Consider the following 19,253-nt stretch of genomic DNA (forward strand, 5'->3'; position numbering starts at 1 on the left):
AATAAAATATAAATATATATATACAAAATATATATATATATATATATATATATATATATATATATATATGAATATTTTAATTCAGCAAAGATGCATTAACTTGATCAAAAGTGACAGTAAAGACTTTTAAATGCCATTACATGAAATTAAATAACATTTTAAAATATATTAAAACAGAAAAGAGCTGTTTTATAAATTGTAATAATGTTTCACAATATCACAATAGCACAATAATTTCACCGTTTTTATTGTATTTGTGATCAAATAAATCCAGCCTTGGTGAGCATAAGAGACTTCTTTCAAAAAACCTCACCAATATATTTATATATGTATACAGTATATATGTAATTTGACCAATCTAATACTTTTCTTTTCCCAGAAAACTTTTGAATTGTATTGTACAGAATATATAAATTCACATTATTTTCTTAAGTAGCCTAAAGTAGCTTAAATAGCCTACAGTATATATTTTTTAAAGGACAGAAATGTGTATACTGAAAAACACAACAAAAACCTCTCCCCTAACCTCTAATTTCTTTACTGTCTCTTTCCCTTTCACTCTCCTTGTCCTCTTTCCCCTGAGGTCATCTGCTCATCTTGACCTTTTCCTTTCTCACTGTAGGTCAGTCTGTAATCATATCTTCTACACCATACACCCTCAGCCTAATCTCATAAATCAATGCTCCTTAATTAATCTAATCTGTTCCTTATTCTTCTCTTTGGTCCAATTAGCAGTCTAAAAACATCACACCTTATCCCTCTTTTCACTCATTTGTTCATTTGTTTTGAGTTCATTTATTGGAATTAAAGGGGTCATATGATGCGATTTCAATTTTTCCTTTCTCTTTGGAATGTTGGAATGTTATGGTGCATAAAGAAGATCTGTAAAGTTCCAAAGACTAAAGTCTCAAATCCAAAGAGATATTCTTTATAAAAGTTAAGCGTCAGCCACACCTACCTAAAATGGCTCATTCTAACACACCCCCACATACCTACGTCATTATCTGGGAAGATTTGCATAACGCCGCCCAAATGTTCACGCAACGAAAGAAGGCGTAACTTTTATTCTCGCTGTAGTATTGTTGCTGCCGCCACTGCCATGTCGTGAAGGCACTGTGTGCTTCGTTGTGAAAGCGAAACTACTTTGTTTGGCCTTCCAAAAGAGGACGATATCCGCTTCGTCATGCCTAGAGCTGATCCGTGCTGGTTGCTGAGGAAATACAACAATTTTGCGCTGTGGATCGCCGGATCGGCTTTCACCATGGACGAAGCGGAGTCCATCCTGGGGTCGTCACATGTGGTTGCCACAAGCCTCCTTCGTTGAATCCGCCTCTGCTCACTCTAGCCCTCCGGCCGTTCCTCACTCCAGCCCCCGGCCTCTGCTCACTCTAGGCCGCCGCCACTCACTCTAGGCCGCTGTGTGTGTCACTGTGTTTCATTGTGAAAGCGAAACTACTTTGTTTGGCTTTCCAAAAATGGACACGACTAGAAATCAGTGGTTAAGTTGTATTTACAACACTGTTCCAGAACACTTCAACCCAAATATTCAGATGTGTGCAGCACATTTTATGGAGGACTGTTTACTGATCCTGGTAGAGTAGACTACAATGCCGGCTGTTCTGACTCACAGAGTCATTTGCTTCATATCAGTACTGAAATCTAAATAAAGAAGTCACTCTTCTGACAATGTACTTTTCAAATCAATCAGCAGTCGAGGCCTGCTAAGATTGTGACATTTTTTTTTGGTTGCTAAAACCGCACAGCATCTGCAAATAATGAACAAACCATTGTTAAGAGTTACGACCTTTACATTTGTGTTTAATACATCTGAAAGTGTTATATATTATATTATAAAGTTTGGGTTTAGTAAGATTTTTCTTTTGTTATTTGAAAGAAATGTATATGATTTTTTAATTCAGCAAAGATGCATTAACTTGATCAAAAGTGACAGTAAAGACTTTTAAATGCCATTACATGAAATTAAATAACATTTTAAAATATATTAAAACAGAAAAGAGCTGTTTTATAAATTGTAATAATGTTTCACAATACAATAATTTCACAGTTTTTATTGTATTTGTGATCAAATAAATCCAGCCTTGGTGAGCATAAGAGACTTCTTTCAAAAAACCTCACCAATATATTTATATATGTATACAGTATATATGTAATTTGACCAATCTAATACTTTTCTTTTCCCAGAAAACTTTTGAATTGTATTGTACAGAATATATAAATTCACATTATTTTCTTAAGTAGCCTAAAGTAGCTTAAATAGCCTACAGTATATATTTTTTAAAGGACAGAAATGTGTATACTGAAAAACACAACAAAAACCTCTCCCCTAACCTCTAATTTCTTTACTGTCTCTTTCCCTTTCACTCTCCTTGTCCTCTTTCCCCTGAGGTCATCTGCTCATCTTGACCTTTTCCTTTCTCACTGTAGGTCAGTCTGTAATCATATCTTATACACCATACACCCTCAGCCTAATCTCATAAATCAATGCTCCTTAATTAATCTAATCTGTTCCTTATTCTTCTCTTTGGTCCAATTAGCAGTCTAAAAACATCACACCTTATCCCTCTTTTCACTCATTTGTTTAGCCGCAGTGAGTTCATTTATTGGAATTAAAGGGGTCATATGATGCGATTTCAATTTTTCCTTTCTCTTTGGAATGTTACTAGCTCTTGGTGCATAAAGAAGATCTGTAATGTTCCAAAGACTAAAGTCTCAAATCCAAAGAGATATTCTTTATAAAAGTTAAGCGTCAGCCACACCTACCTAAAATGGCTCATTCTAACACGCCCCCACATACCTACGTCATTATCTGGGAAGATTTGCATAACGCCGCCCAAATGTTCACGCAACGAAAGAAGGCGTAACTTTTATTCTCGCTGTAGTATTGTTGCTGCCGCCACTGCCATGTCGTGAAGGCACTGTGTGCTTCGTTGTGAAAGCGAAACTACTTTGTTTGGCCTTCCAAAAGAGGACGATATCCGCTTCGTCATGCCTAGAGCTGATCCGTGCTGGTTGCTGAGGAAATACAACAATTTTGCGCTGTGGATCGCCGGATCGGCTTTCACCATGGACGAAGCGGAGTCCATCCTGGGGTCGTCACATGTGGTTGCCACAAGCCTCCTTCGTTGAATCCGCCTCTGCTCACTCTAGCCCTCCGGCCGTTCCTCACTCCAGCCCCCGGCCTCTGCTCACTCTAGGCCGCCGCCACTCACTCTAGGCCGCTGTGTGTGTCACTGTGTTTCATTGTGAAAGCGAAACTACTTTGTTTGGCTTTCCAAAAATGGACACGACTAGAAATCAGTGGTTAAGTTGTATTTACAACACTGTTCCAGCAAACACACAAAATAATGTTCTTTTTAGCAACATCATATGACCCCTTTAAAGCAGACTTTAACATCAGAAACACAGCTGTGATATGATGTACTATAGGGCATTCAAACTCATGTGGGCTGAGGAGATCAAGTCATTGATATGACATACTACATCATTTAATACTAAAACAATTGTAATGTAGACTAAATTAGCAATTATGACAAGAAATTACTGAACATGCTGATGCAATAGAGGGAAATCAACAAACTGATATGCAACTCACACACACACACACACACACACACACACACACACACACACACACACACACACACACACACACACACCCCTCTCTCTCACACACACACACACACACACACACACCTCTGTCACACACACACACACACACACTCTGAATACCATCAATCTTCAGGACAAGCTGCAATGCTATAGATGACATAATATATGTGTTTGTGTGATATGTGAGAAGGTAAGGACATCGTTGCTTAATTGAATCACTCTTGATGAATCTGTTATCACACGAAGACGTGATTCATGTTCAAAATTGTGATGCGTCTTCATTGCATTTATGTACACTACTTGTTCTCATTTAGAAGTGATGAGAGCATACCCTGCAGAGACTGCACACACACACACACACACACACACACGCATGCGGAGGCTTCCCCCTGTGACCACCAGTCTCTATCTCTCTTGCTCTCATTCACACTCTCCTCAAAGGTGATTCATTCATTGCTGCCACGTTTGCATTGATTCACTGCGGTAATGCGAAATCTGGGTTGCCAGGTATTCCATGCACAAATCTCTCCAGGCTACACAGGGGAAGGGCTTTCCTTAAGTGTATCCTTGAAGGGATCTGGAAACCCCCTTAGAAAATGTCTGGCAGCTCCGTAAAGCCTGGCTCCTGACTGTATGCAATGATAATGTGGCTTATCAATGAAATAATTAGTCTTGGAATTCAGGACAAAACACAACTAATTGCCTGACTTTATCCCAGAGGATTTAGTTAGTGTGGGTAAAAAAAGTGCTTTTTCAGTAAAAGAAAAAAAGAGGGAGAAAGGTAGGTTTTCAATAATATTAACAGCATGCCCTTGTTCTCCAAGCTAATTTAAAGGTGAAGATGTTTTTATTTAGCTTTAGTTTGCAAAGTATTTTTCAGCTGGTATCATAGGAATAAACAGACCCCCTTGTCGTTCATCTCTGTTCCCCTAAAAACTGTTATTTGTTCACTGTAAATCCACCTCTTACCAGTCATTAAAATACATTCAAATGGGTTATATTAAGAATTATTCTTCTCTCTAATAAATATTCTGCACATATTGTGGTCACACAATTTTCTGTAACTCTGAATGCTCCACAGTCCAGTGAAATCATAAAATAAAATAAAATGCAAACAAAGTTGCCACCCATATTATAATCCCTTAAATAAGAATTAAACAAACAGAATCTTTTTTTTTTACATTGATAACTGTAATGACATGCAGTACAGCTTTTAAAAGTGAAAGGAATGTGAAATTGTATAGATTAAGAAAATAAGTGGCCAGAGTGCAATATCGTTCAAACACTTATAAAGTTAGTGTGATTTATTTATTATTATTATTTATTTTTTTTACATTTATTTTATTTTATTTTATTTCATTTTATTTGTTATTTAGCAAGGATGCATTAAATTGATCTGCATTAAATTGAAGTGACAATAAAGATGTTTATAATTTTACAAAATATTTCTATTTCATTCTGAAGGATTGGATGTTGTGACACTGCAGACTGGAGTAATGGCTGAAAAGTCATTGTTGCATAACAAGAATAATGTTAAAATAGAAAACAGTTATTTTAAATTGTAATAATGTTTCACAATGTTAATTTTTACTGTATTTTTGAATGTATACAGTATATGAAAATAATAATAACCATCTTTATTATTATTATTATTTCTTGCCATGGAAAATTATTATTTGTTTGTTATAAGTGTAAACAACACTAAACTGTGTTAGATTTCTGCTTAAAATGAGGGGGGAAAGCCAAAGAAGTAATACAAACAAACCTAATTCAAGATATAATACAATAATACAATTAATTTTTCTTATCAATTTAAACAAATATTATTAATATTATTATTGTATCAATTTAAACAAATATTATTTAAGTGTGTTTAAAAATCTAAAAAATATAAGAGACAACCTTTCTCTCCCTCGTCACCATTTATTCAACCCAAAGCTTCATTCTTTCATTTTTCCACTTGGTTGTCAATGCCAAAATTGTCGCCCTACACAGAGCAGTGACACACCATGCTAACCCCTCCATAAGCACACACAAATACATCTTCCACTTCCTCCCTCGACTGCCATTTAACATTTATATGGCAAATCAAAGCTTAAGAACCTATTAGGAAGAACAATAGCAGTGTGACCTGCAGTAAAAAAAAAAAAAAAAGTAATTTATATTTCAGATGCTGTGTTTACCATACAGCCAGTGACCTCGGAAAGAGCTAATGGTGAATGAGAGGACAAGCGGAGGCTGCGATGGGTTCCCATTCAAGGCTGACAAACTGTAAGCTATTCTGCTTTACTGTCTATTAACAGTTCAGCACGGTCTGAATATAAACAAGTATATGAATATGTATAAGTTTAAATCCAAATAATCATTGGTAAAGAGGATGACCAGACTCACTGAATGTACATAAGAAGTACACCGATGCTGTTTAATGCTATTTATCAGTATTGGTCACACTATGGGGACCAATTCTCAATTATTCAATTAACTAACTATTAACTCTGACTTTTTCCTCAATAAACTCCTAAATTGCTGCTTATTAATAGTTAGTAAGGTAGTTGTTAAGTTTGGGTATGGCATAGGATTAAGGGATCTAAAATATGGTCATGCCGACTAAACCATTAATATGTGCTTTATAAGTAATAATAAACAGCCAAAATGCTTGTAATATGCATGCTATAATAAGCAACTAGTTAATAGTAAGAGCTGGTTCTTAAAATAAAGTGTTACTTCAGTATTTAATGATAGTGTTTCTCTAATAACATAATTATTCAGTCAGAATTAGATGGAACAGAAAATTGACATAAACCTCTGAAACAACATTGCTTACCACAACACTCCATAACTTCTCCAAGAAAAACTGTAAGATAAAACCAAACAGATTGAAAAAGGGTGAGTCAAGATTTTTATACTTCCACTAAGCTTCACAAATCATGTTCCTGAATAGTGAGGCATGCTATGTGTTAATTGGATTTTAACTGTTAGTGTAAGGCAAAAATGAAGGAAGCTGTAATAGTGTTGGAGAATGTACTCCATATTAAATTGAAGCAGTGTTAGCAGATGATGAGTGCACACACACACACACACACACACACACACAATCAAATGGGCTCCTGGATGTTTCATTCATTAATAGATCCATTAAGAGTCTCTTAATTACACTTTGTACTCCCAGAGAGACACTTCTGTCCCGACCGCACCACGCCTCCCCCTCCCTTACCATCGTACCGCCCATCACTTTTTCTGCTGATGAGGGAGTCCCTGAAAGCACAGAGCGGCCCTGCCCATCCTCAGAACCGTCGCAGGGGGCCCCACAATGCAATTAGATGAAATCTCAACCTCTGCGAATCAGTCTGTGACAGGAGTCTGAATTATAAGTGAATGTGTGTTGAGTCAGCGCAAACAGAACTCAGGGGGTCCACGCACACTTTCTCACTCCTCCATCAAACAAAATATGAAGATGGGAAAACAGACTAATGATGAGCGAGCATGGATAAATTAATTCTGGAGGAGGATTGAGAGAAATAGAGAGAGAGATTCAAGTGAATAGAGCTGCAATCGACTAGCTAACACCTCGAGACATTGAGATGAGATGCTGGGAAGAATACAGGCAGGGACAGAATATAAGCTGTGCAGTAGGAAACACAGAAAGTTAATGACCATGTTAACTTTTGGCAGAATGTGAATCAAAATTAGGATAAATTATTCAAGAGAGGGTTTGAATAGAAAATAGCCATTAACAGCCTTTTACAAACACAGGGACACACTTAAAAACTTACATCCATTACACTCTCCCAACCATCTTCCCAAGAATTGACTACATACCATTCTCGCTCTGTATCCGTCTATCTCTGGAGAGGCTATGTCTGTCGACTTGAATCAAAATATCTACAAATCCTGTTTTAGCTTCTCAATAGACACACACATAAAAACACATATGTTTACTTGATTTACTTTACTGATTTAAGTTAATTACAATTAAACTACATTTAGTACTGTTCAAATGTTTAGGTTGGGTAAGATTTTTGAATATTTTTTAAAAGTCTCTTATGCTGTCCAAGGCTGCACTTCTTTGATCAAAAATATGGTTAAGACAGTAATATTATAAAACCTTATTACAATTTAAAATAATTGTTGTCTATAGTCATATATTTTAAAATATAATTTATTTCTGTGATGCAAATCTTAATTTTTTTCAATCTTTCAGAATTGTTTTCATTTATTCCAGTCTTCAGTGTCACACGATCCTTCAGAAATAATATTAATATGCTTATTTGGTGCTCAAGAAGCATTTCGTATTATCATCAAAGTTGAAAACAGTTGTGCTACTTAAAGGGATAGTTCACCCAAAAATGAAAATGTGATGTTTATCTGCTTACCCCCAGGGCATCCAAGATGTAGGTGACTTTGTTTCTTCAGTAGAACACATATGATGATTTTTACAATGTGACGACACATTGATGTCCTAAGACTCGAAACGATCGGTTTGTGCCAGAAACCGAACAGTATTTATATCATTTTTTACCTCTAATACACCACTATGTCCAGCTGTCTTTGGGCGCGCGCACGGCATCTGGTGCGTGAGGTGTGTACGCGCTCTGGCGTAGTTTACATTAATGGGTGTGTTGATATTCAGCCGAAGAGCAATCAACCATAACTTCAGGCGAGCAGGCTCAGAAGTTGGGAATACATGGAAAGTCACCACTCCCGAATGAGTTCACGTGAGAGAATGTAATCTTTTAGTTTTAAGTCGGTTTGAACAAATCCGGATAAGCGCAAGTAAGTACCATTTTGATTAGCCGTCATACCTACAATGTTTGTGCACTGTGTAAACAATGAGTGACGTATACGCGTGAGAGATTACTTCCGGCGCTTGCGCAAACTATGCCAGAGCGCGTACACACCTCACGCACCAGATGCCGTGCGCGCGCCCAAAGACAGTTGGACATAGTGGTGTATTAGAGGTAAAAAATGATATAAATACTGTTCGGTTTCTGGCACAAACCGATCGTTTCGAGTCTTAGGACATCAATGTGTCGTCACATTGTAAAAATCATCATATGTGTTCTACTGAAGAAACAAAGTCACCTACATCTTGGATGCCCTGGGGGTAAGCAGATAAACATCACATTTTCATTTTTGGGTGAACTATCCCTTTAATAGCCACCCATATTATAATCCCTTAAATAAGAATTAAACAAACAGAATCTTTTTTTTTTACATTGATAACTGTAATGACATGCAGTACAGCTTTTAAAAGTGAAAGGAATGTGAAATTGTATAGATTAAGAAAATAAGTGGCCAGAGTGCAATATCGTTCAAACACTTATAAAGTTAGTGTGATTTATTTATTATTATTATTTATTTTTTTTACATTTATTTTATTTTATTTTATTTCATTTTATTTGTTATTTAGCAAGGATGCATTAAATTGATCTGCATTAAATTGAAGTGACAATAAAGATGTTTATAATTTTACAAAATATTTCTATTTCATTCTGAAGGATTGGATGTTGTGACACTGCAGACTGGAGTAATGGCTGAAAAGTCATTGTTGCATAACAAGAATAATGTTAAAATAGAAAACAGTTATTTTAAATTGTAATAATGTTTCACAATGTTAATTTTTACTGTATTTTTGAATGTATACAGTATATGAAAATAATAATAACCATCTTTATTATTATTATTATTTCTTGCCATGGAAAATTATTATTTGTTTGTTATAAGTGTAAACAACACTAAACTGTGTTAGATTTCTGCTTAAAATGAGGGGGGAAAGCCAAAGAAGTAATACAAACAAACCTAATTCAAGATATAATACAATAATACAATTAATTTTTCTTATCAATTTAAACAAATATTATTAATATTATTATTGTATCAATTTAAACAAATATTATTTAAGTGTGTTTAAAAATCTAAAAAATATAAGAGACAACCTTTCTCTCCCTCGTCACCATTTATTCAACCCAAAGCTTCATTCTTTCATTTTTCCACTTGGTTGTCAATGCCAAAATTGTCGCCCTACACAGAGCAGTGACACACCATGCTAACCCCTCCATAAGCACACACAAATACATCTTCCACTTCCTCCCTCGACTGCCATTTAACATTTATATGGCAAATCAAAGCTTAAGAACCTATTAGGAAGAACAATAGCAGTGTGACCTGCAGTAAAAAAAAAAAAAAAAGTAATTTATATTTCAGATGCTGTGTTTACCATACAGCCAGTGACCTCGGAAAGAGCTAATGGTGAATGAGAGGACAAGCGGAGGCTGCGATGGGTTCCCATTCAAGGCTGACAAACTGTAAGCTATTCTGCTTTACTGTCTATTAACAGTTCAGCACGGTCTGAATATAAACAAGTATATGAATATGTATAAGTTTAAATCCAAATAATCATTGGTAAAGAGGATGACCAGACTCACTGAATGTACATAAGAAGTACACCGATGCTGTTTAATGCTATTTATCAGTATTGGTCACACTATGGGGACCAATTCTCAATTATTCAATTAACTAACTATTAACTCTGACTTTTTCCTCAATAAACTCCTAAATTGCTGCTTATTAATAGTTAGTAAGGTAGTTGTTAAGTTTGGGTATGGCATAGGATTAAGGGATCTAAAATATGGTCATGCCGACTAAACCATTAATATGTGCTTTATAAGTAATAATAAACAGCCAAAATGCTTGTAATATGCATGCTATAATAAGCAACTAGTTAATAGTAAGAGCTGGTTCTTAAAATAAAGTGTTACTTCAGTATTTAATGATAGTGTTTCTCTAATAACATAATTATTCAGTCAGAATTAGATGGAACAGAAAATTGACATAAACCTCTGAAACAACATTGCTTACCACAACACTCCATAACTTCTCCAAGAAAAACTGTAAGATAAAACCAAACAGATTGAAAAAGGGTGAGTCAAGATTTTTATACTTCCACTAAGCTTCACAAATCATGTTCCTGAATAGTGAGGCATGCTATGTGTTAATTGGATTTTAACTGTTAGTGTAAGGCAAAAATGAAGGAAGCTGTAATAGTGTTGGAGAATGTACTCCATATTAAATTGAAGCAGTGTTAGCAGATGATGAGTGCACACACACACACACACACACACACACACAATCAAATGGGCTCCTGGATGTTTCATTCATTAATAGATCCATTAAGAGTCTCTTAATTACACTTTGTACTCCCAGAGAGACACTTCTGTCCCGACCGCACCACGCCTCCCCCTCCCTTACCATCGTACCGCCCATCACTTTTTCTGCTGATGAGGGAGTCCCTGAAAGCACAGAGCGGCCCTGCCCATCCTCAGAACCGTCGCAGGGGGCCCCACAATGCAATTAGATGAAATCTCAACCTCTGCGAATCAGTCTGTGACAGGAGTCTGAATTATAAGTGAATGTGTGTTGAGTCAGCGCAAACAGAACTCAGGGGGTCCACGCACACTTTCTCACTCCTCCATCAAACAAAATATGAAGATGGGAAAACAGACTAATGATGAGCGAGCATGGATAAATTAATTCTGGAGGAGGATTGAGAGAAATAGAGAGAGAGATTCAAGTGAATAGAGCTGCAATCGACTAGCTAACACCTCGAGACATTGAGATGAGATGCTGGGAAGAATACAGGCAGGGACAGAATATAAGCTGTGCAGTAGGAAACACAGAAAGTTAATGACCATGTTAACTTTTGGCAGAATGTGAATCAAAATTAGGATAAATTATTCAAGAGAGGGTTTGAATAGAAAATAGCCATTAACAGCCTTTTACAAACACAGGGACACACTTAAAAACTTACATCCATTACACTCTCCCAACCATCTTCCCAAGAATTGACTACATACCATTCTCGCTCTGTATCCGTCTATCTCTGGAGAGGCTATGTCTGTCGACTTGAATCAAAATATCTACAAATCCTGTTTTAGCTTCTCAATAGACACACACATAAAAACACATATGTTTACTTGATTTACTTTACTGATTTAAGTTAATTACAATTAAACTACATTTAGTACTGTTCAAATGTTTAGGTTGGGTAAGATTTTTGAATATTTTTTAAAAGTCTCTTATGCTGTCCAAGGCTGCACTTCTTTGATCAAAAATATGGTTAAGACAGTAATATTATAAAACCTTATTACAATTTAAAATAATTGTTGTCTATAGTCATATATTTTAAAATATAATTTATTTCTGTGATGCAAATCTTAATTTTTTTCAATCTTTCAGAATTGTTTTCATTTATTCCAGTCTTCAGTGTCACACGATCCTTCAGAAATAATATTAATATGCTTATTTGGTGCTCAAGAAGCATTTCGTATTATCATCAAAGTTGAAAACAGTTGTGCTACTTAAAGGGATAGTTCACCCAAAAATGAAAATGTGATGTTTATCTGCTTACCCCCAGGGCATCCAAGATGTAGGTGACTTTGTTTCTTCAGTAGAACACATATGATGATTTTTACAATGTGACGACACATTGATGTCCTAAGACTCGAAACGATCGGTTTGTGCCAGAAACCGAACAGTATTTATATCATTTTTTACCTCTAATACACCACTATGTCCAGCTGTCTTTGGGCGCGCGCACGGCATCTGGTGCGTGAGGTGTGTACGCGCTCTGGCGTAGTTTACATTAATGGGTGTGTTGATATTCAGCCGAAGAGCAATCAACCATAACTTCAGGCGAGCAGGCTCAGAAGTTGGGAATACATGGAAAGTCACCACTCCCGAATGAGTTCACGTGAGAGAATGTAATCTTTTAGTTTTAAGTCGGTTTGAACAAATCCGGATAAGCGCAAGTAAGTACCATTTTGATTAGCCGTCATACCTACAATGTTTGTGCACTGTGTAAACAATGAGTGACGTATACGCGTGAGAGATTACTTCCGGCGCTTGCGCAAACTATGCCAGAGCGCGTACACACCTCACGCACCAGATGCCGTGCGCGCGCCCAAAGACAGTTGGACATAGTGGTGTATTAGAGGTAAAAAATGATATAAATACTGTTCGGTTTCTGGCACAAACCGATCGTTTCGAGTCTTAGGACATCAATGTGTCGTCACATTGTAAAAATCATCATATGTGTTCTACTGAAGAAACAAAGTCACCTACATCTTGGATGCCCTGGGGGTAAGCAGATAAACATCACATTTTCATTTTTGGGTGAACTATCCCTTTAATATTTTTTTGGAAACCGTAATATTTTTTTTTGTATTCTTTGATTTCTTTCTTTCATCCTTCCTTCCTTTTGTGAACTTCTTAGGCTGTTTTTGAGTAAAATGCATTGATATTGTCTGAAATTGTCAATGTTTCTTTTTATGCCCATGTGAAGCACACTGAGTGCAGCTCATGTATGAAAAGTGCTATGAAAGTGCTATTTTCTGTATGAAAATAGATGCTTAGCATTACAAAAGATAGATAGATAGATAGATAGATAGATAGATAGATAGATAGATAGATATGGAATTTTTTTATTAGAGAGAAAGCAGTCAGTTATCAGCTGTCCCGCTGAGTGCTCTCTTCAATACCTAAACAATAAAACTATGAATAATGTACAATCATTCTTCTGTTAAATTCACTGAGGCAGGTAAAGTGATGTCACTTAAACGTTAAATGGATTCTAACATATCCAGTTAAAGCATAATAATGCTAAATGCATATAAACAGCCACCTATTCCTTCCAGAACAACCTCCTTCTTCACCATTTCTCTACATCGATGAGTGTGTGTGTGTGTGTGGAGGGGGGGGATTCATGCTTGAACCCCTCTATTAGGGACAGAAACATGTACGTGTCGACCCTTTGCCTTCTATAGATTTACCCAAAGGGTAAACTAGTGTTTAGATCAACCCTGAATTTAATTTTCAGACGTCATTTGGAGCTCCTGAATTAATAAAGACTAGCCGTAATGAACTGTAACTCTGAATCTCCCCTGCCTCTAAGGCTAAACTGAGCTGACTTATCACTTGTGTACATGTGCCCGGTCATTTCTTCAAAATCCACCTAGACAAAAAGATCATTAAAAAAACATATCATGAAAAATCTTTTTAAATAAATAGGTTTGATGTACTCCTCTATGTAAAGATAATGTGATTTCAACCGAGAAACTTGTTTGCAGTTAAATAAAATAAATAATTAAACATTTCCAGATTGCTTCCAAATGATGTGCTGTTTCTGCACTGCAAAAAATGTTCCCTATCGATACTTCACTCGTACTGCGTCTGTTTAAGACGCTTGGGGAAAACTCCTTTTTCTCCGATGACTGAAGCCTTTCAATAATGCAGTGTAACTGCAGGGCCATTGGTTCGTGCAGTGAATAAAAAACGAACCAATGGCTCGGCAGTAAAGCCCGCCAAAGCCCGCCAGAATGGGCGGGGTCATCTGGCTATATAAGCGGCACATTGCCATAGGATCCTCAGATTATTCTCCTTCAGCGACGACTACTAGATCTTCGCTCTACGAGACTACGAAGCCTTCGCCGTGATCAAGCCTCGCAGGGGATCGAGAGACCCCTTCCTGCTCGACCATTCTCGCCGCTTCACGCCACCCTCGCGACGGTTTCCGGTTCCCTGCCGCTATCCGGCGATATAAAAGAGCAAATTTCAGAGCCAATTTTCAGCGTTATTTCAAATGCCACGCCGTTAATGTCGCTCGTGCAGGGGCCCCTTGCACACCGCTGACGGTCACGGCGAGTGTGTTTCATGCTTGGGCGCCGTGAGGTTATGAGTCTCGCCTCTCTGCGCTCACGGAAAGCCTTCTTTTCAGTGAGCGACTCCGCCCCTTGCGCCCTCCCGCTTTCTTCCTCCCAGAAGCCTGTGAGGAAAAAGCAGCGGGGTAGAGGAACTCGGCGCTCGTGACGAGTGAGCCCATGCCGGCTGAGCCCCTGTGTGCCTCACTCTCTCTGCTCAGAGAGGTTTCTCCAGTCCACTTCTCCCTCCCAGACCAGCGTCCCTCTGTGGCTGCGAGCGATCTGGTCTCATTTGGAGGAAGCGAATGTGACGCCATGGATGACAGCATCTCGTTGGAGCCTTCAGATGTGGAGGAGCTGTCAGGCTCGTACGTCGACCCCACCCCCTTGCCAGCTGCACAACCCAGCACAGGCATGGACGCCGAGCTTTTTCGTGTTCCTGTCTAAAGTTGTGGAGGAGGAGCCCACCCGCAGCCGCCTGGATGAGTGGTTCTTGCCGGGGCGCAGTCAGGCCCCCCAACAATGAGCTTCACCATTCTTTCCGGAGGTCCACGACGAGATCACCAGGTCTTGGCTTGCCTCCTACTCGGCCCACCTTCATGCCTCATCTTCGTCCACCCTCACATCAGTTGACGGCGCCGAAGAAAAAAAATACGACAGACTGCCTCCCCTGGATGAGTCAGTGACTGCGCATCTCTGCTCACCCATGGCCATCGGCTGGAAGGCAAAAGCGGCCCACCCGTCCAAACCGTGTAGGGCGACTTCAGCTCTCGCCGGACGAGCCTACTTGTCTGCTGGACAAGCGACCTCGGCGCTTCATTCCGTGGCAGTCTTCCAGGTCTTCCAAGCCAAGCTCCTCTGTTGCATGGACGAGTCCGGCCCAGACCCCGCAGCTTTTAAGGAGCTGCACAGTGCGACCGACCTGGCTCTACGCGCCACCAAGATGACAGCGCAGGCGATTGGCAGATCAATGGCCAGCCTAGTGGTGCTGGAGCACCACAGAGATCAAGTATGCGGATAAGGTCCCCTTCCTCGACTCCCCGGTTTCCCCTACTGGCCTGTTTGGACTTGAAGTTGAGTGCTTTGCTGAATGCTTTACCGCTGCACAGAAGTCGTCCCAAGCAATGCGACACTTCCTGCCAAAGCGCTCCAGCTGTATGGCTGCTTTTAGTCACCCCAAAAATGTGCCGACTCATCATCCCGCGAAGCCCGCGCCACCAGTTGCTCCCACGTCTCCTAAGCCCGAGCCTCGCCAGCGCTCCCGCTCAGCCAGACACCACCAGTTTCCTAAATGCCAGGGCCACCGTCCCAAGATAGTGTTGGACCCTATGCCTCAGGCGTCATCCTGATCTGCGGGACAGGAAGAGGAGGGGGCCAAGTCTTGTTGCAGCCGGACCACCCCCCAAAACGCCTCAGTTATGTCTCCAAGCAGCCTGTTCAGTTCCAGGTGTCGATGGCAGTGTGTTTGTGACCCAAAATACTGTTGTGAACATGGGGCCCGTTCTAATCGCGTCCACACAACCAACCGCTGTTATAGCGGGAAAAATAAAACACAAACATTTTCAAAAAGAGCAAATTTCCTCTTCCACTCATTGCGAGCGTCGGGTCCCCCCTAGGTGGCCCACTGCTCGAAACAATCCAGTCACTTGCCATGCGGGCCGAGGCCTGGCAGGCCATCCCCGGAGTGTCAAGCTGGATCATGGGGATAATACAATGAGGTTACACACTCCAATTCGCTCGAAGACCCCGCATTTCAGCAGCGTGGTCTCCACCTCGGTTCAGAGCGAGGATGCATATGTCCTATGCGCCGAGGTGATGAATTTGCTTGCAAAAGGAGCCGTAGAAACGGTTCCCCCAGCCGAGAGCGAGTCAGGCTTCTACAGCCGTTACTTCCTCGTCCCCAAGAAGGATGGCGGCCTAATGCCCATTCTCGATCTCAGGTGTCTGAATCGCGCCCTCATGAGACAGCCATTCAGGATGATTACATTGAAACAGATCCTCTCAGAAGTATGCCCAGGGGACTGGTTCTTTTCACTGGACCTGAAAGACTCTTACTTTTACATCCAGATAGCCCCCCGTCACAGACGATTCTTGAGATTCGCCTTCGAGAGAGTGACTTATCAATACATGGTCCTTCCCTTTGGACTGTCCCTAGCTCCTCGCACTTTTACGAAGTGCATGGATGCAGCTCTTTGCCTGCTGAGACAGATAGGAATCCGCATTCTGAATTACCTCGATGACTGGCTCATTCTGGCCCAGTCGGAGGTCGAGCTACTTTCTCACAGATCCCTCCTCCTCAGCCACTTAGAATGCCTGGGACTCAGGGTCAATTTTGCCAGGAGCGCGCTGTCCCCCAGCCAACGGATATCATTCCTGGGAACAGTTTTAGACTCAGCCCGAATGAGGGCGATAGCCACGCCAGAACGTGCGCTGGCCATTCAGCAGCTCGCGGCCTCATTTAGAGTTGGAGCCTCTCACCCCTCAAGGTGTTTCAGAGGATGCTAGGCCTCATGGCCTCGGTGTCTCTGGTACTACAGTTGGGCCTGCTCTGCATGTGGCCCCTTCAGTACTGGCTGAAACCACGAGTTCCATCCCACGCCTGGCGTCTCGGACGCCTTTGCGTCAAGGTAGACCGGGCCTGTGTATCAGCCCTGGCCCCTTGGAAAGATCCTCGTTGGATGGAACGGGGCATGCCCCTGGGAATGGTCTACAGAAGGAAGGTAATCTCAACAGACGCCTCCAACATGGGTTGGGGAGCGCTGTGCGATGGCAAGCCAGCTTTCAGTCACTGGTCGAAAGAGGAAGGCCGGCTTCACATCAACTGCCTGGAAATGCTGGCAGTGTGTCTGGGCCTTCGGACCTTTCTGCCAGACCTAAGGGGACACCACGTCTTATTCCGCTCGGACAGCATGACGGTAGTGTCCTATGTAAATCGCCAGGGAGGTCTCTCCTCGAAGCGCCTCTTCGCACTAGTGGAGCACCTCTTGGAATGAGCTCAGCTCAACTTGCACTCGCTGAGAGACCTTAAATGGTCTGTCTTCTCCGCCTGGTGTACAGTCCGCGGCGCAGTCCCAATCTCATGCGACATATCTCTGATATTGTCCTTCCTGCAAGAGCTGTTGGACAAGGGCCGCTCCCCTTCCACGCTCAAGGTCTATGTAGCAGCCATAGCAGCCTCTAACGCTCCTATAGCTGGCCAAATTGTTCCTTGTGGGCAGGAAAAACTTGGTTGTTCATTTTCTGAAGAGGTCTAGAAGGCTCAACCCGCCTCGCCCCATCACTGTCCCTACATGCGATTTTCTTACTTACTATTTTTGTCTTGTTTTCCATTACAAATATCTAAACAGATATTCTTAAATCAAGGTAGATTTACTTGAGAAGCAAAATGACTTAAGATATTAAGTTTTGTTTTCTGAAAAATGTAGGCCTATCTAATTTTGTACATTTTTGCTTAAAACAAGAAAAAATATCTGCCAATTGGGCAAAAAAAAAAAATCTTGCATATTGCCTTTCAGAGATTATGAGCGATTAAGATTATAATTTTTCTTACCCCATTGCCAGATATATTTTCTTGTTTTAAGCAAAAACTAACAAGATTTTGATTCATTTTCCAGAAAACAAGACTTAATGTCTTAAGTCATTTTGCTTCACAAGTAAATGCATTGTGATGTAAGAATGTTTAGATATTTATGCTAAAAACAGGACCAAAACTTTTTTTTTTGCAATGTAGAAGTGGGGATACTAATTTTTAACAATGAGCCGTTTTAGGGGGGAGTGGCAGATTCTTAACTTTGATAAAGAATATCTCTTTGGTTTCGAGACTTTAGTCTTTGCAACTTCAGGGACCTTATCTATGCACAATCAGCTTGTAACACTCCAAAGAGAAAGGAAAACTTGAAATCGCATCATAGGACCCCTTTAAAATCCAATTTTTGAAAAGAAAAAAAAATTGGCATAGATTGGCACATAAAAAGGCTTACTATATGTAACATTTTAATGCACAAAACTGTAGTTCTCATAAAAAAAAAAGACATTCTGATTATGCCTAATAATGGGAACAGGCGATTTGAAATCTGATGGTAATTTTCTGAATAATGTGAATTTGTATTGCTTTTATGTTGTATTGGTTTAAAAAAGGATGAATTTAGAAATGCTGCTTCTCTGAAAGAGTTTACGATGGTAATGATCTAATAGCATGCTAAAGCACACTTATATATTCTCAGAGAAGTTGCATTTCTTAAAGTAATTCACCACTACTAAATTTCAAAAATAAAAATGTGAAGAAGTAAAAATGTGCATGACATTATTATAAATTGGCATCAAATTCACTAATGTATATTTGAAAATTATCTATTTTTACTATATTATTTTACTATATTAATTAGATGAATATTGTACATAACTAAATATTTAAAATACGTATAAGTAATGGCATGTAATGTACATTTGGTCAAGTCATGTTTATTTACAAATCACCTTATACACAGTTTTAAAGCAGCTTCACAGTATTAAACAGGGAAGTAGCAATCGGTGATGTCAACTTCATTAAATATAAGACAAAACTAAATTCTGCTGTAAAGCAGCTCTAAAAAGACAATAGTGTCATGCAGCTCTAGTCTTGGTTCAGATCAGTTCAACAACTGTGTAAAGTTCAGCAATTATAAAACAAGTTCAATTCAGCGATAAACAGCTCAACTGAAGACAATAATATCATTATTCAGCTCAAGTCAGTTCAATGTTAATTCAGTTCTGTTCAATAACAGTGTTGATGTTGCAATGTTCATCAATTACAAACAAATTCGATTCAGCTATGAAGCAGCTCTACAGAAGACAATCCAGTTCAAGTTTTGCTCTCATGCAATAGTGTCAGTGCCATCAAATCGATGATATTACTAAATATTAAGTGTCTATTTCGACCGTCAGCGTAGG

At 39.5% G+C, this 19,253-nt stretch overlaps 1 protein-coding gene across 1 annotated transcript in view; it reads right to left on the bottom strand.

Annotated features, from left to right (window-relative positions):
• The window catches only part of LOC107564780 (fibroblast growth factor 14-like), a 41,590-nt gene extending 26,949 nt beyond the window's left edge, over positions 1 to 14,641 (bottom strand). Inside the window, exon 1 of the mRNA XM_016249937.1 lies at positions 14,384 to 14,641. Coding sequence (XP_016105423.1) covers positions 14,384 to 14,641 — 258 coding nt within the window. The remainder of the gene's footprint in view (positions 1 to 14,383) is intronic.
• Between the last annotated feature and the right edge of the window lie 4,612 nt (positions 14,642 to 19,253).

The sequence above is a fragment of the Sinocyclocheilus grahami genome, unplaced genomic scaffold (genome assembly GCF_001515645.1).
Source record: "Sinocyclocheilus grahami isolate Dianchi unplaced genomic scaffold, SAMN03320097.WGS_v1.1 scaffold961.1, whole genome shotgun sequence".
NCBI classification, from domain to species: domain Eukaryota; kingdom Metazoa; phylum Chordata; class Actinopteri; order Cypriniformes; family Cyprinidae; genus Sinocyclocheilus; species Sinocyclocheilus grahami.